Source organism: Conger conger, chromosome 8 (assembly GCF_963514075.1).
Source record: "Conger conger chromosome 8, fConCon1.1, whole genome shotgun sequence".
Lineage (NCBI taxonomy): Eukaryota > Metazoa > Chordata > Actinopteri > Anguilliformes > Congridae > Conger > Conger conger.
In genome coordinates this window covers 56,023,452-56,049,884 of record NC_083767.1, presented here as the reverse complement: position 1 = coordinate 56,049,884, position 26,433 = coordinate 56,023,452, and the positions used below count along the sequence as shown (strand labels likewise).

At 44.2% G+C, this 26,433-nt stretch overlaps 2 protein-coding genes across 5 annotated transcripts in view; one reads left to right on the top strand and one right to left on the bottom strand.

Moving 5' to 3' along the window:
- tspan5a (tetraspanin 5a) overlaps window positions 1–19,367 on the top strand; it is a 31,123-nt gene extending 11,756 nt beyond the window's left edge. The window contains exons 2-11 of one of the 2 annotated variants that reach the window (XM_061252158.1): window positions 3,947–3,997; window positions 8,007–8,153; window positions 9,915–10,085; window positions 11,226–11,351; window positions 13,066–13,113; window positions 15,025–15,141; window positions 15,636–15,697; window positions 16,856–16,949; window positions 17,803–17,848; window positions 18,267–19,367. In XM_061252158.1, the coding sequence (XP_061108142.1) occupies window positions 3,947–3,997; window positions 8,007–8,153; window positions 9,915–10,085; window positions 11,226–11,351; window positions 13,066–13,113; window positions 15,025–15,141; window positions 15,636–15,697; window positions 16,856–16,928 (795 nt within the window). In that variant the 3' untranslated portion in view covers window positions 16,929–16,949; window positions 17,803–17,848; window positions 18,267–19,367. The remainder of the gene's footprint in view (window positions 1–3,946; window positions 3,998–8,006; window positions 8,154–9,914; window positions 10,086–11,225; window positions 11,352–13,065; window positions 13,114–15,024; window positions 15,142–15,635; window positions 15,698–16,855; window positions 16,950–17,802; window positions 17,849–18,266) is intronic. The other variant, XM_061252157.1, reaches the window with a different exon arrangement.
- An 831-nt stretch (window positions 19,368–20,198) lies between these two features.
- The window catches only part of rap1gds1 (RAP1, GTP-GDP dissociation stimulator 1), a 48,413-nt gene continuing 42,178 nt past the window's right edge, over window positions 20,199–26,433 (bottom strand). For all 3 annotated transcript variants that reach the window (XM_061252147.1, XM_061252150.1, XM_061252149.1), the window contains 4 exons: window positions 25,246–25,385; window positions 23,488–23,614; window positions 22,659–22,787; window positions 20,199–21,718 (listed from right to left, as the gene is read on the bottom strand). In XM_061252147.1, the coding sequence (XP_061108131.1) occupies window positions 21,591–21,718; window positions 22,659–22,787; window positions 23,488–23,614; window positions 25,246–25,385 (524 nt within the window). In that variant the 3' untranslated portion in view covers window positions 20,199–21,590. The remainder of the gene's footprint in view (window positions 21,719–22,658; window positions 22,788–23,487; window positions 23,615–25,245; window positions 25,386–26,433) is intronic.

Genomic DNA, 26,433 nt, shown 5'->3' with positions numbered 1-26,433 from the left:
CGTCAGTGTGCCTTTCAAAAGAAACAAACTCGCTTGGCATCTGGCTCAGTGTAGACATTTCTCAGCCGGTCATGACATTATTGGCATTTGGCAGACGCTCTTATCCAGGGCGACATACAGTTGATTAGGCTAAGCAGGAGACAATCCTCCCCTGGAGCAATGCAGGGTTAAGGGCCATGCTCAAGGCCCAACGGCTGTGCGGATCTTATTGTGGCTACACCGGGATTAGAACCACCGACCTTGGGTGTCCCAGTCATTCACCTTAACCACGACGCTACAGGCCCTGTACTAGACAGGCCGTCCCATTTATCAAGAAATAATTCAAAAATAATTTAAATAACTCAAATCGTAAAGAAAGGTTTTAGCCTTGTCATAACCCTTGTGGAGTGCGTGTATTAGCCTTAGAGATTGTTACCATGTTACCCGATCAGCATTGCCCATTTTCTGGTCAGCTGTGTCGTCCTTGTTAACCTCAAGGCTGATGGATATGGGGCCTACCTCTATTCACTGTTTTTGCATCATCCATTGCTTGACACAGGCCTGTCCAATTCACACAGTCCAGCAGCCCAGCAGATTTCACTAATATACAGTATTATGTACCTTATATCAAATACATATATTATACTATATATATATGAATTTCTACCTATTACAACCTCTGTACTATAGATTATCATGCAGAGAAATGTATCACTATTTGTTCGATAGGGCATTTTGATTCACTGTGTGGGTGAATGTGTTTCCTCAGAGAATGAGATTCCTCAACTTTGCCAGAAATGTTTCCTTAGTAATAGAAAAAATGCCAGCAATTACTTCTTACAGTAAAAATTAGTGGCGAAGTGAAAAATCTCTGGGGGAAAAAACCGACAAGAATTATGTACTGAACAGATTTCATAATGGGGGGTTTTAATGGTGTGTCACACAGGAAAAACATACACATGCTGAAGACATCAGAAATGAATGAGAGAGAAGACACAGGAAGCTCTTAGGCTGCGTGATTGGGTGTAAATCACGGGATTATAGAGGCACAGTTTGCGCTTGTAGGCATCTGACGGGCAAACCAACTGATGAAAATGGGCAACGTTGCGTGAAAAACTTCACGATAACGGACATTCTCTCAGCGGTTTCTTTGTTTCAGATCGCTAGCCATTTTAAACACTATCACCATTAATTTATATTCCACCGTTGGCCCTGTTTGTCATGAACACTGATAGAGCTTTATTGAATTATTCCTTATTGTGCTGCTATTCACATATAGCCATTCTCTAGACTATTAGTAAAAAGGGTTCTGAAAGGGTCCTTTAGCTTGATTCATAGGTGTGAAATGCTGACAATTGATAAAGAACACTTGAACTAGGTCTGGTTCTTCTTTGGAGTCACAGGGTTCCCACTGGAACTAATGTTTTGACTGTATTGCAGCCTCAATGCAGTGGCCATTTCAGCGGGGCACAGGATCAGTCTGCCCTGTTAATGATTTTTTGTGCTGCTGTTATCACAAACGGTTTGTAAACCTGATACCCTCTTTGAACAGTGCAGGGCTCAAGCCCAGGGGAGAAGTGAATATCTGAGAAATGCACTGTCAAAGTAAAGTGATTTAACTTGTGAAAAAGCACAAATAGAGGTCGAGAGCCTCCCTCCCTAGAGACATTGCTGCAGGGAAAAGGCTTGCAGACGAACGTGACCAACCCAAAATACTTTGTCCTTTGTGCTGTTCCTACTGCTGACTTCAGAAACAGTGGCATTTGGAGCAACCTTTGAATGGAGTCTTCAAGATGAAAGTGGATGTTCAACAGCTAGTTTCCTTGGCGATGCTCCAAGCCCATTTCCTGTTTGTAGAAGACATAGAGATTTCAGCTTCTGGTTGGATGTTATTATTTGGCAATTTTGTGTGTTGGTTCAGAACAACGAAGCTATCTGTTTAATGGCTCCAAGGAAAAGCTTTAACGTAACTTGTGTGATGGACTCTTCGGATGATATACGCACTGTACCCAAGACCCAACGATTTTAGCGAATAGATTCGCAATAGATTCTGTGCATTTACCGTGCTGTTTCTCCAGTATGAATGCTTCTTCAAGTAATTTTTCTCTATTGAACTCACTACAAGTGGAGGAGGAAATGTGTTTTGGCAGGATTACTAGGCAAGGTTTAGTATTTGCTGTGAAACAAGCACTCTTGTGAATCCCAAGAAAGTGCCTTTTTATCATAATGACAAGCTCAGTATACTGTATGTCCCATGAATAGGCCTCTGTGTCATCAGGGGGAAAGAAACAAATGCGGAGTGACAAATGGGCCAAGGTCAGTTCTGGAGGAGCTCTTTAACTGAGCCCATTCTCACGAGGGGCAGCCTACGCAGTGCGATTTGAATAATCGATCTCAGAAGTGCTTGTGTCGAGACGGATCGTTGGGATCGGATTTCCCAACATGGATTTTCACTTATGCTGTGGGAGATACCTGGACATCGAGTGACTGCAGATAGAGTCACTTGCGATCCTTATGAACATCATGAAGGACGGCGGGCAGCTATATGATTCCTTAAATCAAAACCACTGAAGGGACAAATGCCTCAATCAAACCTACCTGATTTCCTGATTTAAGTAAAATGAATATACGTCTGTGTGGTGTGTCCCGGTTAATCTTCTCAACTGATGTGAGCTGCATTGTACCAAGATCCTTAAAGAATCATTCTAGTCACAGCGTTGCACCAAACAGGACACATACATACATAATGAATGCCTTTAAGAGAGCATTAGTTGCAGTTACACCAACTGACATAAATTTACACATTGAATTATGACTGTCGAGTATACTTTTTCCACAGTGATGGTGTGACTAATGTGACAACTTTTACTGAAATCCATTAACTCAGTCAAATTTATTGAGGGAGGCCTTTGCATTTCATGCCAAACTAGATAAAAATCTAACTTTCAACAACTATGAAGTAAATCAAATTGTTCCAGGCCGCAAGAGGCAACACAGCATGAGAGAATAGATAAATAAAATCTTACTCTTAAGACCCTGTCTAGGGATGGAGTATCCATTGCCAAGCAGTCAGGATCTCCTGTGTCCTCGGAACAATACAGATCACAGGTCAGTTCTCATTTAGTGAGCACTTTGGCCCTCGTAGGGTGTTCAGTTGCCAGGTCCTGATCTGAGGTCAGTGGAAGTGCGCAGGGGGAGTAGGGAGTAAGAGTAGAGTCACATTCACAGTCACTGTTTTACACATACAGTCCAGTAAATAGCCTGTAAACAGAGAACTGAGACTGCTGGTGGTGTACCAGATGAGAATCAGTTTAAATAAAGGTTTTCTGCAGTAGGCTATATCATCTCCTACAAGGGGAGAATCAACTGAGACAATACGCAGTGGTTCCAGAACCTGTGCTTTAGGTTTTCATTTCAACCCTACTTTTGAACTAATTATACTAATTACCAGGTCAACAAGCTGTTGAGTGAGGTGTGCTTTGTTAGGGTTGGAATTAAAACCTACAAGATGGTAGATCTCCAAGACTGGTTTGGGAACCACAATGTATTTAAGCCATTTAACATTTAACACTTGAATAAAGAAGTTTTAAATGTGTGGCTCTTTGGACCCCCTTTCCCTTTGTCTGTACCGTAGGAACTTTAATTCTGTCATTCTTAGGGTGGTGTCCTGTTTCCTGTGTGTGAGAAATAAACAAAGATAGCCTGCAGTATTTGTCATTCATCATTCAGTTGTGAGCTGAGAATTATAAGTTTCTAACTGACGTTTTTTAAATGAGTTGGTATCATAAATATGTTGTTTATAGTGCACTAAATAATTGTGTAAATGTACAGTTTAAAAGTATGAAAAAATGCAAAATTTAAAAGTTGTATCTGCCTGAAGCCCATTCACTTTGAAGCCCAATATCTCTCGTCTGTGTGATTTTAAAGACAGGATTTAAAAAATCTGCTCTGTGTCTTGTTTTTCCAGTTGCTAGGAGTGGCCTTTTTGGGGATCGGATTATGGGCATGGAGCGAGAAGGTGAGTCTTCTGCTGTTTGTGTGCGTGTTTTATGTATAGTTGGATTATCCCTCTGCCAAAAACAGAAATAGGAAGAACAGAAACAGCAATATGCTGACAGACTGCAAAATTTACAGTAATAGGAAGTAATAAAGTCAAAAATAAAATGTAATGCAAAAAAGCCCTCTGATGGTTGCCTCTCCTGCATTTATGCTGCTTGATGAGAATCAGAATAATGATCCTAGACTGTGCTCTCTCTCGTTCTGCTCAGTGATGCAGCAGAGGTCTGTAATGATCTCTTTTTAAGTAGCAGCAAATCAGCATGCGATACAGGAGCACTCCATAGCCTTTTAGACCGACCCCTTCATTCAGAATGAAGAAGCTATCAAATGTAGCCATAACACTCTATTATCTTCATTTGAAAGGAGTATATGATGCTATTGCGAATTCCACTAACACCCCTGCTGGTACTACTACTAATGATAATATACTAAATGAATTTCTAACAAGAAGCAGATGCTTTTCTGTGGAGAACTAATACAATACAGTCTGACTTAATCTGTCATCACATTCCATGGTTGTCATAAATGTTGTTGTAAAAGTGGGGCCCCGTCAGTTGACTCTGTTGTAAGGGCATTGAGTTCTTCCAGATCACGGTGTTTAACATGCCACACATGCTGTGTTTTCAGGGGCTAGTTTTTTGAGTCTCTCAGGTGCTCTTGTCTGACTCATAACGCCTCTCCCAATGAAAGGAAATGAAAGCAAAAGACTTGGGAGAGAGGCTGTTTAGCAAGAAGTGTGGTTACAGTACTAACTGCTAACTGAGGCGCTAACTGCTGATTGGGGGTTGGGAGTTGAGGGGGCAGGTGAAAGAACAGACAGGGCTTTTGATGTGGTTTTGGCTGTGTTGTATTTCCAAGTCATGAAAATAATATTTGTCCTTACCAATGCAACCAAGATACATGACAAACACTGAACTTGAAAAGAATTGAAAAAACAGCATTCCCCACATAAATTTCTACATTAAGCTGTGAGTGGGATGTGTCCAGTACATTACATTAATGGCATTTGGCAGACACACTTATCCAGAGTGACGTACATTTGATTAGACTAAGCAGGAGACAATCCTCCCCTGGAGCAATGCTGGGTTAAGGGCCTTACTCAAGGGCCCAACGGCTGTGCGGATCTTATTGTGGCTTCACCGGGGATCGAACCACCAACCTCGTGTGTCCCAGTCGTGTACCTTAACCACTACGCTGGTTTTCACAATGGTTTTCATTCCTAAGACCACTCCACTACAATAGAGGAATGCATACATTCCTCAGTGCATTTTAAAGGGGCATTGATTTGTGTTGTTATACGTCCACAGTGTATGTCAGCAAGCCTGTTTGTGTGTGTGTGTGTGTGTGTGTGTGTCAGTGGGTGGTGTAGATATGCATATCTCCTTGACACATTAACGGCCTCTGGAAGTCCATAAATATAAATGCTCAGGCATGCTGGACTGGCACTGAAGCTGATTGCATGTCAGTGTGTGTAGGCACTATAGCACACAGCTCACAGGAGAGACCCCAACGCTAATAAAATATTGAAAACACATACTATTTATAGCTGATATACAGTATGTTTATGGTTTTATGCTTCTGCTCAGCTTGTTATGCAAGTAGAACTGAGAATTTTGTACTTATGTATTTAGAATGAATGGATTGTGTTTCTCCTTTACTGCGAGTATAGATAAGAGCATCTGCAAAATGAATGTACGTGTAAATTAATGCTATGCCATCTCAGACTAATGAAAGTGAATCTAAGTACCATCAAATACAAGTGCTTTCATTACTGTAGCACATTTTTTTAAATGGTTTAATTCCCTATAGCATCATGACACTTAATTTTAGATAGCTATATGCGTATTAATGTTCTGCTTTATTTGTGAATGTAGTTCTCATCACTACATCCTCACAAATAAGTTAATGATCCGGAACGATTCAGGACTGTTCCTCTTGGTTTATGGCTTGAATATTTTCCTGGGCACAGTATTTATGTTAATGTAAAGGTCCAAACGATATGCGACCCTGGAACCCTTCAGGTACGGAGACCAGTACCTATAGAAAAGGTGAGACAAAAGGCGTAGCATGAGTTCAGCCCGTTCTCTTTCCCTTAGACACAGCTAGCAGTTCACATACAGTGTGTTTAAACAGCTGGATAGACGCGGAAAGAAAACACGTTCTGCCAGTCAACTCAGATTACACTGCTCAAATTGTAATGTAATACATACGTACATTGCTAATTACACATAATGGCTTCTAGTGGGTATTCTGCATAAATAAATATGTTCACTCATTGCTATGTGTTTTTTTTGGGAAAAGACATGCATTGTACATTACATTGCTTGTTTAACATGGCAGGGAAAAGGGAGATTGCCCTGTGGTGTATACAGTAACCTGGAAAAGCATTGGGATTAAATGATGTGGATTTAGAGCTTCATTAATATGAACACTGTAGGACCCACGTCTCAATTCTCACCGTTATTCCACCAAACTGGAAATATTTTTATATGAACTGAGTATGAAATATGATGTGTTTCCAGGTGCTTTTTGACATTTAATAGTGCTCTGATGACACGCTAACTTGCCCTCTCTCTTCGATCTACACCATTTGCTCGTGACAGGACTGTGACCTCCTAGGTTTCTATTTTGGACGCAGTCCAACGGTGGAGGCAGGGAAACCGGGGTGTAGCGTAACTTCCTCCCCCTTGACGAAGCGGGAGCGATCAATTAGCTGCCATGGAAAGTGGGGTCTTGACACAGGACCGCGGGGAAAGTTAAGCGAGTCTCCAGGGAAACACATGAACTGGAGAGACTGAGGCAATGCAAATATTGTCCCGCCCGATCGGCGTCTGATCGACCGCATCAAGGGGAGTGACCGTGCGGGCCTCAGGCTGGTGCCTCACCTTTGACGGGGGCTGACAGAATTAGCAGCGCCTCGGGGAGAAAACTAATGATGGCATAACATTCTGAAGAGATTAATTATCTCAATTTATCATTGGAGCACTTTCCTGGAAAAAAGATTATATATATATATATTTTTTGTTTTTTTACACATACAGTACATCTGAAAGTCCACAAAAGTGATATTGTTTTAACTGTAAAATATGTTTTTAATGTTGTTAATATAAGTTTTATGTACAGGTTTTTACTTTGTATATCAGCGTAACAACCATGGATTGGCAGATTATTCGTTTTTCATTACATGCAGTATCAGAACTATTGTTTTATTCTGCTTTCCTTGTACTAGCTTGCATACAGTTACTTCCACTTTGCCTATCAAATCGCACAAAAGACTTTAATGCAATCTGTTGATCGTTGGGAGAGTCAAACTCTAGAAAAAAAAGATATTTCTAAAAAATCATTATAAAACATTGACAGGGACACAAACATTCAAGCTTGTACTGAAAATCAGTATAGTGTCAGCCATTAGCAGAATAATAGGGCTAGTACAGTACATGTGTCCAACATTGATCTGAGCTGGTTGATAATTGATTGACCTCCTTTATTGTTGTACGAAAGGCACTGTTCCACCTCTCTCCCTCAGCCTGCTTTAACATCTTCTTCAATTAATCTGGCTTTGTGGGACCACAAATACACCGAACTGGACCCTGTTCTCAGTATCCTGCTCATCCATTTGCCATATGTTACAATCGTTTTGCTGCTGCTTTTCACACAATTCTGCATGATCCATCTGCCAATATGTATGACCTTTTGTGCTGTTTTCCTCTGAAGAGAGAGGCAGGTGCATAGTGGATGCTCATCTGTGCAGTGATTGTGTGTGTGTGTGTGTGTGTGTGCGTGTGTGTGTTTATGTGTTTATGTAACAGGCCTTGGTTGTAATTATATCCTTTGACCCTGTGAAAAGACAAAGAACTCTTTGTTGACCTTATTGGGGAGTGGCATAATTCCCAACCTGCCACCCCCCTTTCTCTGCCCTCTCTGCCCTCTCTGACCCCTCTGACCTCTGACCTCTGACCTCTCTCCAGGGTGTGCTGTCCAACATCTCGTCCATTACGGACCTGGGGGGCTTTGACCCCGTCTGGCTCTTCCTGGTGGTGGGCGGGGTGATGTTCATCCTGGGCTTCGCTGGCTGCATCGGAGCTCTGAGGGAGAACACCTTCCTGCTCAAATTTGTGAGTCCCCGTCCCTGTCTCCTCCCCGTCCCTGTCTCCTCCCCATCCCTGTCTCCTCCCCGTCCCTGTCTCCTCCCCATCGCTATCCCCTCCCCGTCCCTGTCTCCTCCCCATCTCTATCCCCTCCTCATCTCTATCATCTTCCCATCTCTATCATCTTCCCATCTCTATCATCTTCCCATCTCTATCCCCTCTCCATCGCTATCCCCTCCCCATCGCTATCCCCTCTCCTTCGCTATCCCCTCTCCATCGCTATCCCCTCCCCATCGCTATCCCCTCTCCTTCGCTATCCCCTCTCCATCGCTATCCCCTCTCCATCGCTATCCCCTTCCTGCTCCTCAGTGTACGTCTCAGTACCGATTTGAGTGATCCACGATGCCGCCCCTGGATACTTTCTCAGCCTCGATAACTAATCAAGATGAAAGATGAAAGACTGCTAAGAATTTGTGTAGTCGTCCAATATATTTTTTTCGGCCGTCTGCTGAAGAGAGGTTTTGTAGCTACTTCTACAAAGAAGTTTGCTATCTTTTGGGGAGTTCACAAAAAGAGAACCCTTGTGACAGTATGCTTGGGAGAGTGAAGGGGGCTTCTGCTAAAAATGTAATGCTACAATAGAGTGGCTGCTGGTATGACAATAACTTCATTCCGTTAGTTCTTTATGGAACCCTCTTTGGTAGGTGTGAAAAGTGTGAAAGCTGTCAGATTGTTGCCTGGCAATGAGCCCCAGAACCTGATAGGGTTCCTCTACGGAGGCAATGAGGATCCTTGTAGAACCCTTTCTGTTGTCAAAAGTGTTTTATATACAATACAACAATAGTATCTCACTTGCATTTGCCAAGGTATCAAAGTATATTTCAGTAATTCACAAGCGCCTTGATGTTTAATTTATTCTGTTTACCTATTCAGCTCCTAGAGAACTGAATGGCAAAAAGACTACCAGAGGGAATGGTAAAAATACAAAAACAGGCAGAAAAATAATTATTTCTCCCTGGGCTTTACTTGTGCAATTTACCTTAATTTCCTTTCACTGCTGTCAAATATCATTTTAATAGTTTTGTTTTAAAATTGCATTGCAAACCACTGAGATAATTACTTTTGTTTTCATTTCCTCAATTTCAGCATAGCACCCTGCTGGGGATTTTAAAAAACCCACTTGATTCTTTCTTTATTTGATCAAATGTAGAAGTAGTGTTACAGCGCAAGTTGTCACAGCTCACACACACACACACACACACACACACACACATGAAAGAGACGGGTAATGGAAGAGTGGCAGAAACAATTTCACAGCAGCTACATTGCCAGTGGATGTGAAGCCCTGACCCTGGCTCTTGGGGCTGGCGGGGGAGGGAAGGAACCCATACAATTATTTGTCTGTGACTGAGACAGACATTTCATTTTATGTCAGCATTATTATGAACACAACGTAGAATCAATTTTGATCTTTTGGTGTATGCGTCAGTATGATGGGAAATAAATTATCGCAATTCACGAATACAATACTGTCATAGGAAAGGATTCTAGCTATATTAAAGACTTGGGTGGTGCTCTACGGGACCAGGATTAAATAGTCTAAAATCAAGCAGAATGAAATGTTATCCCCATGTGGCTATTTTCCATTTGATTAGCACTTGAGGTGAAAATCACATTTAAAATGGATTAATAGTTGATACACATTTTCGAATGTTAAAGGCTGTTAACGTTAGCAACTCGGAGCATGCGTCTCTGGAGCGTAACGACGTCGTTCTCCTTCCGTTCCAGTTCTCTGTGTTTTTGGGCATCATCTTCTTCTTGGAGCTGACTGCTGGGGTCCTGGCCTTCGTGTTCAAGGACTGGATTAAAGACCAGCTCAACTTCTTCATCAACAACAACATCAGGGCGTACCGGGACGACATCGACCTGCAGAACCTCATCGACTTCACCCAGGAATACGTGAGCGTGCCGTTTCTGCTTTCGCGTTGCCATGGCGCTGCGCAGACCTTGTTTCCATAGCAACCCCTGGGCCATGTGTGTGTGTGTGTGTGTGGTACTGTGGGCCCGTAGCGAGTCCAAATACCCAATCCCCCCCCCCCCCCCAATATGGATTGAAAGATATCTCTGTGCAGAAACATTACGCTTTTGTTATACAGCCCAGTAGGTACCTTTCACTCAGAAAACAAGGCACAAAAACTAAGCTTATATTTATGATTGTAGAAAAGTGGCAGTGTACGCAATACAGTAATGGTAACGGTACTGGCCTTATAATTCAAAGGTTTTTTTTTTTATTCTCTCCCGGAGCAAGGCCATTGTACTCTTGAGTACTGCACTCAAACTGAATCGCTCCAGTTCAATCCAGCTGTGTAAATGGCCTGTAATTAAAGCACCTTATATAGACTGTGGTTCAAAGTGCTTTATAATATAGCACTATGTAAAAAGAAAACCGACATAATACAAATCAATGTAACTACTACGATGCAATTGTGAATTGTTAATAAGCATTGAGTAAGTATTTTGCTCAGATTGAAGCAGGCTAAATATATGCCCTAACAGTTGTAATGTGTGGCTTTCAAGGGAAAAGGGAAGTGGCGAGCCTGACCGCTTTCAATTTCAGCGTAAATACGGACGGTGTCCTGTGTCGGCATGAGTTCTGATGGGTCAACTTTGAGTGGGATATTCTGTCACGCAACTCAGCAGGCATGAACAGTTCCCTTTTAAGGGGCACGTTCCATGTCTGCTTTTGGACTGCGATTGGTCGCTGTGGTCTCAGTTTCTCATTTCTGTTTGGGCCTTTGTTTCGGACGGCCAGCTTGCTGCCAGCAGGGCATGGAGCATATGACACTGAGGGTGAATTTAATTGGATATCAGAGACAGGGGCCTTCATACAGTGCCTACTTTGATTCTGTGGCAGACCAGGGCAAGACCCACACAATGAAAGCTCTTTTCTCAAACAATACCTCGTTGTACTGTATTCTCTATCTAGTGGAATTTCTTTTATTTTTTTTTATCAGAGAACGAAAAGTACCATTTTCAGCTGTACTTTTCCACTGAGGTAGGTCACGCGTCTGACATGTCTGTATTTATTGCCTCTCGCAGTGGGAGTGCTGTGGAGCCTTCGGGGCAGATGACTGGAACCTGAACATCTATTTCAACTGCACAGACGGCAACCCCAGCAGAGAGAAGTGCGGAGTGCCCTTCTCCTGCTGCACCAAGGACCCTGCGGTACGCCTCATTTCTCGGGAACAGGGGTGTCAGACTCCAGTCCTGGAGGGCCGCAGTGCATGCTGGTATTTGTGGTTTCCATTTGTAGTCAGCAGCCAATTAAGGCCTTGAGAACGGGGTGCGTGGACTCTTTTACTCAATGAAGATGAAATTCATCTCTCCTGCTGAAACGCCAAACACCAGCAGATACTGCGGCCCTCCAGGACTGGAGTTTGACGCCCCTGCTCTAGAACCGTCCCCCCATTCTGTCCCCTTCACCACTGAAGCACCACCCCAGCCTCCAGACACCACAGCTGTGTGACGGGAAGGGGTACTGTGCCACCGGGGAGAGAGGAACCAGTCAGGCAATATTTGTTTTACAGCAGCAACTCAATTCAGTTGATAAGTTTAACAAGCCAGAAGGTTTATTTTCTGTGGGAGCTGAGGCTTTGTGCATTTCATCCAAAATACATTCTGTTTCATGTGATTTCTGCTACAGATTAAATAGACTTTGTACTCATTTCCAAAGCCTATGCGTGCAGCACCACATGCATATAAAATATTTTGTTTTGGAAAAAAAATAAACAAGAAAAACAAGAACAAACTGGTTCCTCTGTGACACCCACCCTGACAGGAAATGGGGCAAATTCACTGTGCTGTAACATTGTAAACTACCAGACAGGATTGTTTAGTTTTCACGGCAGCCACAGAAGTACAAACAGGAAATGGTTCAGGTCTCCAACCATGCCTTCCTCCAGGACCTGTGTTCTTCTGCTCATAACTGTAAGCCCCAGTATCCAGCGACTTCCTCCACACACAGTTCCTCTCTTAGTTCCCCGATCTCCTGAAGTATGGTTTGGTCTGCAGTGTAATTCCTTTATTCTACCCAAAGTAATTTCTCTTCTGGCCTATGTTTCATCTTTCTGATGAGTCAGAACACCAACCTTTGACCTCTTGTCTTATATTCTGTTTTTTAACAGCTTTACCATCTGGGGTTAAAAGATATGAGCTGCTGTTGAAAATATGGTGGCATAAATGGCCATCTGCAGCAATGTATAGCTCTTGCAACTGATCTCTGGATATATGAGCCAGCGTTCACAGAGAGTAAAGCTTGGAGTGAAAGCAGAGCAGTTGTCCCAGCATACCTCTGTGACAGTTCAAACGCCAGTTTATTTTAAACAAGCAGTTCAGCTCTGCTTTCCAGACATGCTGTGGAGACCTGACTTTCTTAACATCAATCTGTGTCCAGCTGAGCCTTGTGACTGGTGTAAAATCCAGCTATGCCAGCTTGACTAGCTTGAAAATTGAGCTTGTCAAGCTGGCCATAAGATGGTCGAGCTGGGTATGAGCTGGTCAACCAGCATGGCCAAGCTGGGCCGACATTGGCTCAGGCGGTTAAGAGCAGTCGTCTGGCAGTTGGAGGGTTGCTGGTTCGAGTCCTGCCCTGGGTGTGTCGAAATGCTCCTGATGAGCTGGTTGATGCCTTGCATTGCAGCCAATCACTTGTTGGTGTGTGTGAGTATGAATGAGAAGTATCACTCGCTTTGGATAAAGGCCTTTACCATTTAAAGCTGGTTTAGCTGGGTATTAGCTACCAGCTACCCGCTGTTTCTAAACCTAGCTTGCATTGTTTTGTTCAGCAGGGAATAACATTGCAGATACTTTTAAATGGAATTTGTGGCACAAAGACTTAATGTTTGATGATAGTCTAATGATACCTTTTTTCTGTTTTCAGGAGGATGTCATCAACACACAGTGTGGATATGATGTGCGGGCAAAAGCAGTGAGTCAGATTTTTTTCACTCTTTTGGAACAATTGGCTTACACAAGACTCAGATGCATGGCAGAATAGGTGCTAAATACAGTAGGTGGCCAGAGTAACTGCTATTTGCAGAGGGTGAAAGAAAGAGTGAGAGAGCAAGTGAGAGACAGAGGGAGAGAGAGAGAGAGGGAGAGATAGAATGAGCGAGTGAGAGAGATAAAGAGAGAGATTTTCATAACTCATTGGAAGGCCTCTGTGAGTTTCTTTGATGTTGTGCATTGTATGTTAGGCATTGGCTGGTTTCAGCAGCTTTCCTCAGACTTTCCCTGTCTGTGATTTGTGCCTTCGTAGCAATAGATAATCTTGCGCAAAAACGATGGACGTGGTTGGCATATTTGGTTTGCAGTCAGCTGGTTGTTATTAAATATATTCAGGGGTTAAACCGTTAGTGGTGGCTCGTTTCAAGCTGTGGTTAACAGGTGGCTCTGAAGCTGGAGTTAAGAGCCGCCTTAATTCCTAGAGATAGGCATCCTCCTGTTGAAGATGAGTCTCAGCCACCAGCACATGGCCGCCTTCCCACTGCAGTCTGCCCTAACCATTACTGACTTTGAATTCAACCTCCAAGGCCTCCGAACAGACCTCCATCACACGAAGCCTCCTTTTGTTCAAAAGGGAAGAGGTAGCGTCTTGGAGGTAGAGTCTCTCATGCCAAAGTTACTTGGCGATTGTTGCCAGGGACTCCCTGCCAGAACGGGGGGGGAGGTCGCTGCTGGCCGTGCAGTCCCCTGGTTGTTAGAGTCAACTGTGATGAATGGCCGGGCCACCTCCCATACCAATGCTCCGTCCTGCGCAGCACTGTGGAGCGGGGAACGGAGGGCTACGGGGCCTGCGTGCTATGCAGACACTTTACAAATCCACTAGCTCTGTTTCCTCATGGGTGGAGACAACTGTCTGGAGCCGCTCAGAGTGGCAAAACGCCACCACTCCTGGCTGAACTTCTAGTGGAGCATTTTTTTATTACTTTGCTTTGGCCGTACTACACAGGAAAAACAGCACTAGGAGATGCTGGCTTACTTTTTTGTTTCTAGGATTTTTCTACGGTTTCTCCTTACCAGCTAAACACCCCCCCCCCCCCCCTCCCTTCCCATTCCTCCCATTCCTCATGTGACCAAAGGTTCACAGATTCTTGGTTTGGCATGTCCACAGTGTTTAAATTATCATTGTGTAGTATGATTCATAGTTTATTGACTCTCTAAAGCCGTGGATCAGTGTATTAAAACATGATAATTTATGGATAGACACTTGGTCGCTGTGTTAATGAGCTGGCGGGTGTTGAGAAGATGTGATGAGTACACAGCTGCCAGTGCTTGTTTTTTTTTTCTCTCAGCTAAAAAAATTTGTCGAAGACCAAACCCTCTATTTCTCAGGCAGCTTTCTCTCTGGAATGACTCACTGGGCTGATGGAGAATTAATGAGTCTGTCTATAAACATTATTAGCAAAACATTCCTACCAAAAGTACCAGAGAGCCCTAGCTACTCACATTTAGTTTGGAGTATGCTTAAATAGGGGGGGAGAACTTGTTCTATTAACTAAATGTGACAAGAATGTGTTGCCTATATTGTTGTGTACAACTATTCAAAGAAATCATTTTAAAAAATCTGTTACACTTTTGATGTAACTTTTACATCTGTCTTGAAGACACCATAGCATTTGATTTATGTTATTTCTTTTTCATGTGGAAAATTCAAATAAATAAAAAGCCTAATGTTTTGACGTATTCTGTGTTTTAACTTTACCACTACATTATAGAGACTTGTGTAGTTTACATTTTTCTGTCTTACAGTATTACAGTCCAGTGATATTAAACTATGTCTATCTGGGGCACATTTCATTTGATACTCCACTCATTTGTAATCATTGTTTGTCTGCAGGATTCAGAACAGAAGACATATATTTATGTGAAAGGATGCGTGCCGCAGTTTGAGAAGTGGCTTCAAGACAACCTGACTGTGGTGGCAGGGATATTTATAGGAATTGCACTGTTACAGGTGAGAGGACATCTACAATTGTGTTAAAACCTGCTGTTAAAAGACAAAGATCTGAATTGGGCCGTGGACTGGCAAATTAATCACTTGCTTTCTACTCTGATTTTTCTACTATGAAGTTGTGCGTTAAGCATATTGCGTTTTTTTCTTCATACGTTAAGGAAATCGTGACCCGTCAACTTTCACCTTTTCTTGTTTATTGTTATGTCTGGCATCATGTGTTTTCATGAAACTGGTTAAATGACCTAACACGGCAAGGTTAATGTTGTTTATTTTTTATTTGGACATAAGGACAGACGGAAAGTGCAATGCACCCTGGTCAGCTGCACGTCTCTTAACCTCTGTCCAGCCCCATGTTGCAATCAGTGAAATCACCTTTGATTTTTCAGTTTTTCTCAGAAACACTTACTGATCAAACCATATCAATGTGGTCTTGAACCTTTTTCTTCCCACCGGAAGACATCATTTGTAAGTCTTTGTTTTTTGATGTTTTTCAGATTTTCGGGATATGCTTGGCACAAAACCTTGTGAGTGACATTGAAGCAGTGAGGGCGAGCTGGTGAGATGTTCTTGATTAAACAGGATAAAGATTTCAGCGCTAAAGAAATCTGCTAATATCTGCTTAACTTGCGGTCTTCAAAGCGTACTAACTCGATATTATTCCCTATATCATCCTTTTAAAGAACAGCAAACACAACACACACACACACACACACACACACACACACATACTCTTTAAAATCTGAAATTGTGATCTTATTTCCTTTCTTTATATCTTCTATGGCAGAAATCTCCAAAATACACGTTGAGTGCTGCGGTTTTGTTTTGAGAGAAGCATGCCACCTGTTGGCACATAATGTGTATTACACAGGGGAGATACTAATCATGGTGCTGCAGGGGAAGAGCAGTAATATGTATTTTAACTGCTGGAAATAAACATCCAGTTAGTTTTTAATGCATTTATCCAGTGTTAACTACTATTTTTATTATAAAGAAATTTAATATCTTTTATAACTGTAAGCCCTTACTACAGTTACACTACATAACTTTAACACACGTGGCGTAGACCAGTAGTTCCCAAACTCAATTGCAATCATAGTACTTTTAACAAGCTTTTCTTAATTAGCAAATAAGAGGGCAAATAATGGCTCTGAATATTAAAAGCAAATAATTAAGATAAATTGACAAAATTAAACTCCTGGTATTACAATTGTGGTTTGAACGAAAACCATCATACACAGGGGGGCCCCAGCACAAAGTTTGGGAACCACTGGCATAGACAGTGGTCTTCCCTTGTGATATGTGGCTCAGGCAATTGCACAAGGCCACAGCCCAATCACCCAGTCCCCTTTTCAAACATCTGTCATGACCACAGTAGAGCATTGGTCTCCAACCCTGGTCCTGGAGAGCTACTGGGTCCGCCAGTTTTTGTTTTCACGTTAAAATGAGCACCCAAGGGTGGCGCAACAGGCTAAGATACAACGGACTTGCGGTTGTATCGTAGGGAAAAATCTGAAAAAAATAAAAAATAAAATGAAATCAGCACCCAGTTGAGTAGCTCTCTGGGACCAGGGCTAGAGACAGCTGCAGTAGAGTATCCACAATCCAGCGTCATTTTCATTGGACTGCAGCAGAAAGTGAGGGGGTCCCCCTGCATCACCCCGTCTTCTCATGCCTCTCACCTCACCAGTCATTCTTCCTCCCCATGCCTCGTCAGGGTGCCCCCCTCAATCTCCGCTCGCCGGCCACCCCCGCCTCACTCCGGCAAGAAATCCAGCGCATACTCATGAGGATGTGTGTGTGTTTACCTGGTGGGTGTGAAGGACATTTTTCTTCATGTCTTAAATTCGGCTTCCTTATGTGGTAGTTTATTTTTATTTTTTATTTTTTTACCATTAAGTTAGCGGTTATGACCATGGGCACCGAAAACCTCTCTCTCTTGCTCTCCCGAGGATGCACCTCGGTTCCTGTATTTAGAACAGGCTCCAGCGTGTGAACATGTACGTTTCCTAACCTGGTTCCATATAAAGTACTGACATCAAAAATAGAGCAGACCTATTAACCACTGATGTGTTTCTATTTTACTTGGAATGACAGGGTTTTGCTTGTGGTGGAAGCCCTACACGTGAACAGCTAATCAAAAGACTGGAACAGCATGGATACGCACGTGACCCCCATAGCCTTTTTTATTGCCTTTGAAACGTGGCACACAAAGGGGATCACTCTGTAATTCCACATTGCATCATATGCATCTCATACACATCTTTATGCTTTTTGTTTTACATTGGGAGCCCTGGGGTGTTCCCTTTAACAACCCTGACCCTATCAAACCCAGTCAAACAGTCCTCTCCTCTGCTACTGCCACCTTGCTCTGTCCTTCAGTAGCCTGTCACCTGACTGCCTCTGCTCCAATGCACAGTAGACAGGAAGCACACATCTCACTGCTTCCCCCCTTCCCCCCTCAGCTGCAGTGTGCTAACCTGCTCCTCTCTCTCTCTCTCTCTCTCTCTCTCTCTCTCTCTCTCTCTCTCTCTCTCTCTCTCTCTCTCTCTCTCTCTCTCTCTCTCTCTCTCTCTCTCTCTCTCTCTCTCTCTCTCTCTCTCTCTCTCTCTCTCTCTCTCTCTCTCTCTCTCTCTCTCTCTCTCTCTCTCTCTCTCTCAACAGCCTGTTCACCTGATGCTGCTGCCAACTCTCACCTATGAGGACACAGGTAAGGCCACTCCAGAACCTTCTTGTGAGGCTGTCGTCTAGGGCAAATGTTCCCAAACTGGGGCAAATGAAAGAGTCCACAAAATGGAATTTTATCATCATACCATTTTCTTTTCATTTTTTAAAGCAATTTATTCTATTTTAGAAATTCAGATAAATGTGGTTCATATATTGCATGCACTAGTGTACACTATACTTTAGGTTAGAGGTGCTTTCATGTCACTGCCTTGCAACCAGTGTTACCTGGATAAAGGTGTGAGCAGATGGGGGTTCTCAAAAATGTGGGAACTCATGACACATGAAACAACTGAAAATTCTCCATAAAACCTTTAAGAACATAATTTCGCATTTTGAGGATAGATGCTTATTTTAAGTTGAAGGTATTTGAGGAACTGACCACGCCTGGTTCCTCTCCGCAGGTCTCCTAAAGCATGCCAACACCAGCAAAGGATGGAGGAGGGAAGGCCAAGTTCACTGCATCTGAAAACTGTACAAAGATTATCTGTACCATACCATGATCTGTACATATTAATAATTTTGTAGGAGTTCCATGAGTCTTTTTTTCCAATATTTGTGGTGGTGTCAAACACCTTGTGTAAGAAATGTAAAAAAACTAAAATAAAAAAAAGGAACGGGTTATTGTGTAAATACACTGCATGCCTAACAGAAGGGCATTGGTTCTTGTGTATTCCATGATGTGAAAGTTATTTTGTTCACTCCAATGACCAGTGTTAAGGTAGCTGTCATATTCCACTTTTCAGCACACAGGGGTTAGAATATTACAAGGATTCATTGAAATAGACCACGGCCAAAACAACAAGTATTTTCAGCTGAAGTATTTGAGCCTCTGCCAAGCATACGTGGGAGGGTGGCAATTTGTCTTCATTTCGTATTGTTCAGTAATGGTACCCTTGTACACATTTTGTATTCTTGCACAAGACAAGTGAAGTATCTTTGTCTTTGTAGTACATACGAGTTGATTCCCAATTAACTCATTTTGGTATGACATAAATAGGCCATAGAGATGAGGCTAACTTAAAGGTTCTAAATAATGCTTTGGTCTTGTGGTGTCTAGAGAAATGTTGTTTCTTTATAGTTGATAGAATGTTCAGGCTGCATCCCCTACCATTTGAATGGTGCTTAAGGTCTGCAAGCGGCCTATCTGAGCCAACATATCCAGGATTTCTCATCTCTGCTCCTCATGGCACCAGGAACAAGGGCCACTGCTGCAGTACATCTGCACCGGTGTGAAAGAGAAGCCCTTCACACCCCAGGCAAAAAGGGCGTTTCCCTCACATCGACACCCCCCAAACTGCGCTTTTAGTCCATAGTGAGAGAGGATCAATCAGCCATCCCGCCGGACTAGCTTTGGCTCTGTACACACACGCGCAGAGCGTCCACCATTTTACTTTCACTGTCTGAGCTGATTCCCCTGTGAACTAAATCCAGCCTTATTCCTGTACCCAATGACATTGTCTAGGATGGTAATAAATAAATAAAAAATAACCAAAATTTGAAAACGTGGTTTTGTCATGTTATTGCTCCGGTTTTTCATAACGCACCAGGGCGTTTTGACTGCATACCGCCAGAGGATAATTGGCCAGCGGGTGAGCGGTCTCATCTGGTTACATGCTTCACGGTGCAGACAAAGGGCGGTTTGTGACTGCTCTGCCCCGCTGCTTGTCCCTCTTGCCCCCAGCGTGCCGGCCGGCCTGGCAGTGCGCCCTGTTCAAATCCGGTAACCTCGGCCCCCCGTCTGTAAACGATAAGCCTGCTCCGCAGAGCCTCGGAGCTCTCAGTACTCACCCTGCACCACACCCGAACACTGCGGAGGGGCCAGAGGAAGACATCTTTAAAGGCTCAGGATACAGGGGCGCGTTCCCTGCACAGTGCAAACTGCAAACTGCCGGGGTCTGAGAGGGGCTAAGGCGAGCCACGAGATCGAGATCGAGAACAAAAAAAACGTACACTTTTCATTGACATTCACACCTGGCTAATTAAACACTGTAATGTTATTTATTGTACAAGCAGTTTTTTCACACGGCAAAGACTAGCTGCAAGTTCTTAACATGACACGAGTCATGATTAGTCAGCCAACTTTTCATGAGGGAATTAGGGGCAAGCCCAGAATACATTTACTTATCAATGGGGTCCTTGGCTTAGCAAGTTAGGCTACTGCCATTTCATGCATTATACGATGGGTCATGTGTTCACGCACAGCGTTAATAACCGTTATCAGTACTTGCTCACTATTCAGGGAATTCACATTTTCCAGGATTCCGCAGTCTCAAATTACAGCCCTGTTGGAAGGCGTCAACACCCAGCTGATACAAAACCACAAAAATCAAAACTCATATCCAGCAATAGTTTTTAATTTTCTGAGTTTCAATCCTTGAATGTACAAGACAGCAGCAGACATTTACAACAGACAAAGTTTAAATATGCAGTTATGGTGGTCATTTCCAATAGATTTGTTTCTCAGTGTACAAATCTTAATAAATTACATTAAATAAACTGACAAATAATGGTTATGGACTCAAACATAGCCAACCAGATGGCATGGCAGCTTTTAGTGATTCGCGCAGATCAGGGAAAACAGGAAATCTGTAAACTGCCAGTCTTGGCAGGGTAAAAACAGCACTGTACCACTGGCAAATATGTACATCCTCACGTTCCTCTCAGGACTACACCTACAACCACACTGTAGGTGCCATCCTGCTAAGGAGGTTCTATTTATTGTATTACCTTTTCTAACCTAATCACATGTCTATGTGGCGGTGATGTATCAAAGACAGGCATTTACCGGACCATTTCCTGGGTCTTACCGAGTTCTGGCCAGTTTTGCTGTAGCCCTTCAGCCAGCCAGAAACACCTCCCGCCTGCCACTCACCTGTCACTCATGCTGAGCAGAGCTCCGCCTCTGAGATCCGCTCGCCCAAAGCCCTTCCTGAGCTACACAGACCACCCCTGGCACAGCACACAAGATACAGCTCCACACTGCACACCGCACCAAGTCAGTCTTTATTACATCATCTTATGAACCATGATCATTTTTTTTTTTTTTTTTGATTTTATTGAGGATTTTATGTTTTTTTTTTTTTTTTGTCTTTTATTTTTTTAACTGCTTGAGACCAATGAGAAGGGGTTATTGGCACTCTGTATCTCTGCTATAGGCTGGGAGCAGGAGTGGGAGTTTTGGTGCTGGGGCGCATTGCCCCCGGACAGTATTCTCCCAGTTTTCTGTACAGACCTCCCCCCTGGCCTTTTAGTCCCAGATACAACACGCTATACCTCTACACGGACAGCCTGGGTCAGGACGGGGGGGAGGTGAGGGCCAAACACCGTTACACCATCAACTGGACTAGAACATGCACATCTCAACTACGCTGGAATTCAAGCTACAAAGGGACACGTCAGACACTTCATGGATATGTGGCTGCTTTTTACATGATTTTTTTTTTTTTTTTTTTTCTCGATTATTAGACTCGTATCACAGCTATGGTCTTTGAAAAAGTGGTTGTGTTCTTGTTGCGTATTGCAGAGGTTTTGGCGTGACGGTGCCTGGAAGGGGGGGGGGCCGCGTATGCATGCGTGAGAAGTACAAAGGGGGGGGGGTTAGCAGAGCAGTGGGCTGGGCACAGCAGGGGCCTCTGAGAGGGGCGGGGGGCGGGGGGTGTGATAATGGGACACACATAGTGAGGTGGAGGGGAGCAGGGGGGTGGGGAGTGGTGTCCGCCAGTCCTTTAGCTTTGCACTGTTAACCTCTGCTCTGTCAGCGACGCCTGGTGGGCCACCGTTTTGTTCTCGTGCGAGCGTAGCTTGGACACCACGTCCAGGAATGCCAGGCCCTGGACTTCCTTGTGGAGAGGCTCTGGGGAGACGAGACATTACATTACATTAATGGGCATTTTGGTAGACACTCTTATCCAGAGCCACGTACAGTTGATTAGACTAAGCAGGAGACAACCCTCAGGGTTCACAGGCTGTGCGGATTTGATTGTGGCGACACCGGGGATCGAACCACCGACCATGCGGGTCCCAGTCCTTTACCTTAACCACTATGCTACAAGCCGCTGCACACAAACGCTGTGAGGTTGCCACGTTCGGTTAACAAGCCGGACCTCAAAACCCTACACCAGAGAGGCAGCTAGGAAAGTATTCCACAAACTCTAAGTTTGTCCCCTTGGAGAAACATTTCAGTGCGGCCTGGCAGCTCAGTGCAGCCCAGACCTGCAGACCCAACAGGCTAAATCTGTCACACTCTGCCACAGTTTATTCTTTGGGAGTGTATCACAAAAAAATCTATGAACTATGAACATAAAATTTAGAGTTTTTGTAAAGCAGAGAGAATCAACCCTTCACAGGTTTTAGAGCAATTTCAGTCCCGGTAGAATTTAACCCGGTCAGATTCATAGGTCTCCCATACAGTCTCCACATGATAACAGGGAAATGGTTCAAAGGAAGCAACCAAGTCAAATTCAAGTATGCAATTCATAGCATCAGCTGGTCTGACATCACTCTACTGCTGGTGCAATGTTATAATAAATAAATAAATCTGGTAGTGAAAGGGTTGAATATGTTATGTAAAAAGGGTAGGTATAATAAGCTAAAGCCTACACCTTTTCCGTCAACATTATCATTCATTATTTCTATGTGCATTCATTCTGTAAAATTGTTCATAAGGACTGAAAAGAAGTTACTACTGCTACTGCTCCTGCTCCTGCTCCTGCTCCTGCTCCTGCTACTGATTGACCAGTGTTTGCCGTATTGCAGCACAGCAGATCCCCTTGCTCTCTGGGCCTGACCCTTACCTGAGCCCATGACAGCGCAGATGAGGATCATGGAGTTGTATTTGATCTCGGGGGCGCTTCTCTCGTCCGACAGCAGCTTGTGAAGGACCTGCACCAGGCTGGCAGTCACAAAGTCCTTCTCCGCCATGCCTGTAGCACGCGTGTCGCACACATATACACAGTAAACCCCACGAGCTCAAACATACATCAACAGGGCTCAATATCCAGACAGCATTTGCCATACAATGTAACCTGCAGTACACTAAGACCGGGTTCTAATGAGACATGTGTGCTGTAGCTTGGTTAAGACATAGAATGTGCAATCCGTGATAGCGCCCCCAAGGGGTGTGGAAGGGATGTCCAAAGCTGCCGCACCTTGACGGCTGAGATCATTAAGGATATGAAGGCAAACGGCACACCGTGTGCGTCTGTGTGTGGGCGTGTGTACCAAACCCAGAGTGTGAACCAGATTTCTGACACCACGTTCCTCTATTACACACATTTCCCAAGGCAGAGAGGCTATATTTTCTACCGTCAGTCAGTCTATTTGCAGTCAGTGAGAGTCTGAAGCCAGTGGGATTGTCTGCAGCAGTTCTGGCTGTTAATCACTCATCCGGTGATGTCACAGGCTCATTAACACAGCTCAGGCAGTGTGACTGTGGAGTGCTGGGTCAGAGAGACCGCGGCATGGTGCACTGTACATCTCCATAATTACTACAGTGGGGAAGGGTCACACTATTGGCATACCTGCCTGGCTCGCTCCGCAGGGGTGAGGTAACTCATTTTAACTGTGTGACTGTACGCAGTGACGGGGCGCGCTTAGGCAACCGGCGGACATTTTGTGCCTCACCCAGATTCAGCGCGGCGATCAGCCCCAGAGCCACCAGGGCTTCGTTCTGCATGATCATGTGCTCGCTGGTCGCCATGGTTACCAAGTGCTTCACCCCGACGCACTGGATGACCGTCCTGACGACATCCTGGAGGAGAGAGAGGGGGGGAGGGAAGGAGGAAGGGAGAGAGAGAGAGAGAGAGAGGGGGGGGGAGGCAGAGAGAGAGAGAAAGAGAGAGAGAGGGAGGGAGAGAGAGAGAGGGGGAGGGGGGAGAGAGAGGGAGAGAGAAATGACAACCTGACATTAACATGGGTCATCTGGTACAGTGGTTCTGATCAGGGACTAAATGAAACGCAGCAAATAACCCTGTCAAATGCCGAAGCCTTTCAAAACAGCGAGGAAAAAAATGACAGCTGATGTCCGTTCCTTGGCAGCCGCCTGTATCCAGGACAACTTGAATTCTCACAAACTGCCCTACAATCTTTAGCATCCTGAGTCATATTCTATATCCACAGCAGACATCACTGGCAGTTTCACACGGCTGCAAGAACAGAGTGTTTCCATTGGAGCAGAAGGTTTGACATTTCTGGATGAATTTCACATTACTGTACTGCCCTATAAGACCCCTTGCAAATGACATGAAGTTAGTCATTTTCCAGAGAACAGCCCTTCTGAGAAACTGTAAATCCTGGAGATGTCATCTGGTCATTTTCTTCTTCTTTTTTTTTTTTTAAAAGCACTTTAAGAATAAAAATGTTTTTATGACTTATGCATGCATAATGTTCTAACTGACATTTAGACCCACGGCATTCATAAATCTCTGGTACGTCGTGAAAGAGAAAACAGGACTGCAGTAGCTGAGAATAAACGGGACGACAACATCTGGACTGTAACTCATTAATCACAACCGAGCAGAACCGGGTCCAGACCCCTAGCAGCGTGACTGTTAGTTGCGATAATGGAGCGTGCTGTGTGCCATATACTTCCAGGGCCAGCCACATTATGAGGATCATTACGATACATTTTTATATGGCACTTTTCAAGAACCCAAAGGCACTTTACATTACCCAGATGCATACCGGACAGTAAGTACAGAAACACAGCGGGTAAACAACACACTGAGATAGTAATGGACAGGGATGCAGGAGGGCCAGCATAAATTACGAAGATGGGTGTTATAATCTATAAGCCAGCGTGATGAGGTAGGTTTGAGTCTTGCCTTAAAGACAGAGATGGATTCAGCATTATAGATGGCATTTTAGAATGACTACTCTATAAAAATACACAGCGTGGTTAAATGGATGCGTTTTACATAACATTTAAAATGTAATAAAATTATACAAGATGACTAATATGTGACCAAATCTAAAGACAGGGCCCCTGGACCGGAAATGGAAAGCTGTTTCACACACACTGGCAGACTATGACCAAAAACAATTTCACAGAAAGTGAAAGACAGTGAGGCATAGACCGAGGGCGGCTTTTCAGCAAATTACTCTCCCGTGAAATGAGATGACTGCATAAAGAGCAACAGATTGATGCTGAACTGTCTGAGGAACACAGACATGTTCTAAAAAGACACTGGTTAGTGTAAAGAACTATAGAATAGAATAGAATAGAATAGAATAGAATAGAATAGAATAGAATAGAGTAGAATTATGAAGGTGTATCTATGGTGATAATGAGGTAGGCTCCCTCGTCATGTGACACGAGTCCTCTGCGGGGAGCTGTCTCCAGTGTGCTGTGTTCAGTGTGCAGGGGTGTACAGTAGGACCGACCTTTGATTTGCTGTGCCGGATGAGTGCGGACAGCAGTCTGTTGGACTCCCCCATCACCCCAGCGTGGTCTTTGGCCTCACACCACTCCACCAGCCTCTCCACGAGCTTCGGATTGGTCCCCAGCTGATCAGCAGCGTCCGCTACTCGACCACAGAGGCCAGAGGTCAGAGGTCAGAGAGAGGGCGGAGTTTAGCATGTCATCCGGCACCAAGAAGTGACATCACGATGACGGCACTTTCAGCATGTGTGGTACTGTCAAGGTTCACTCTCCTGTGGGTGTGTGTGTGTGTGTGTGTGTGTGTGTATGTGTGAGCAGGAGGGTAGAACTGTGAGAGAGGGAGGGGAAGAACGTGTGTGTGTGTGTGTGTGTGTGTGTGTGTGTCTGGCCCTTGTACCTAAACCTCAGGCTGAAGTAATGTCACCCTCTTACAGTAAGAGCAGTAATTTGACAACCGCGCATTACTGGTACCATGCTGGGACACTTCCGAAAATAAACAAGTGAGCGAACAACCAAAAACAACTAATCCCGCTTACTCTCGCATTACTGTGGCGGTGGGCCCGCCCAATATACTACTTAAGATTTGGATAAATAATAAACAGTCTTTCGCCTGGGGAGGTGTGCATGTGTTAACTTCTCAGAGTTCTGAAAGGGTCAGGTTATCTCTGCGAGTCTCAGGTCTAATGCAGCAGCTTCCTGGGGCGGTTGTGCGGAGGTCTAAGGTGAACGGGCACTTGGGCGAGCAAACACACTTAAACCAGGCCACACGGCAGCACGCTGCAGGCCCTAATGACCTGTGAAGAGGAGGAGCCCACGGTGGGTCAGACACGATGCCAGCAGACACGGCCGTTACAATCTCATCGTAGCGCCGCGCTTGATGAATGACACACCGGTGACAGGTTTCCCCCTGGTACAGTCACTTCTGCTTACGACTTCCAGTCATCAGGTGTAATTAAAATATGCGCGGTAATTAGAAGCGGAGTAAGAGGCAGAAAGAGTCCCTGGTTGGGGGGGCTGATGGGAAGGGTTGGCAGATTTAGAATCTGTCAGAACCGGACAACATGCAGGGGTGGAAGAACTGTTGGCGGACCAAGGCGGGGGTGAGTTGTCGGACCTGTACAATTATTTTGAAAACCTGACAAACAAAAAAAACAGGCATCCGGCAACCCTACTGACAGGACGGCGTGCGT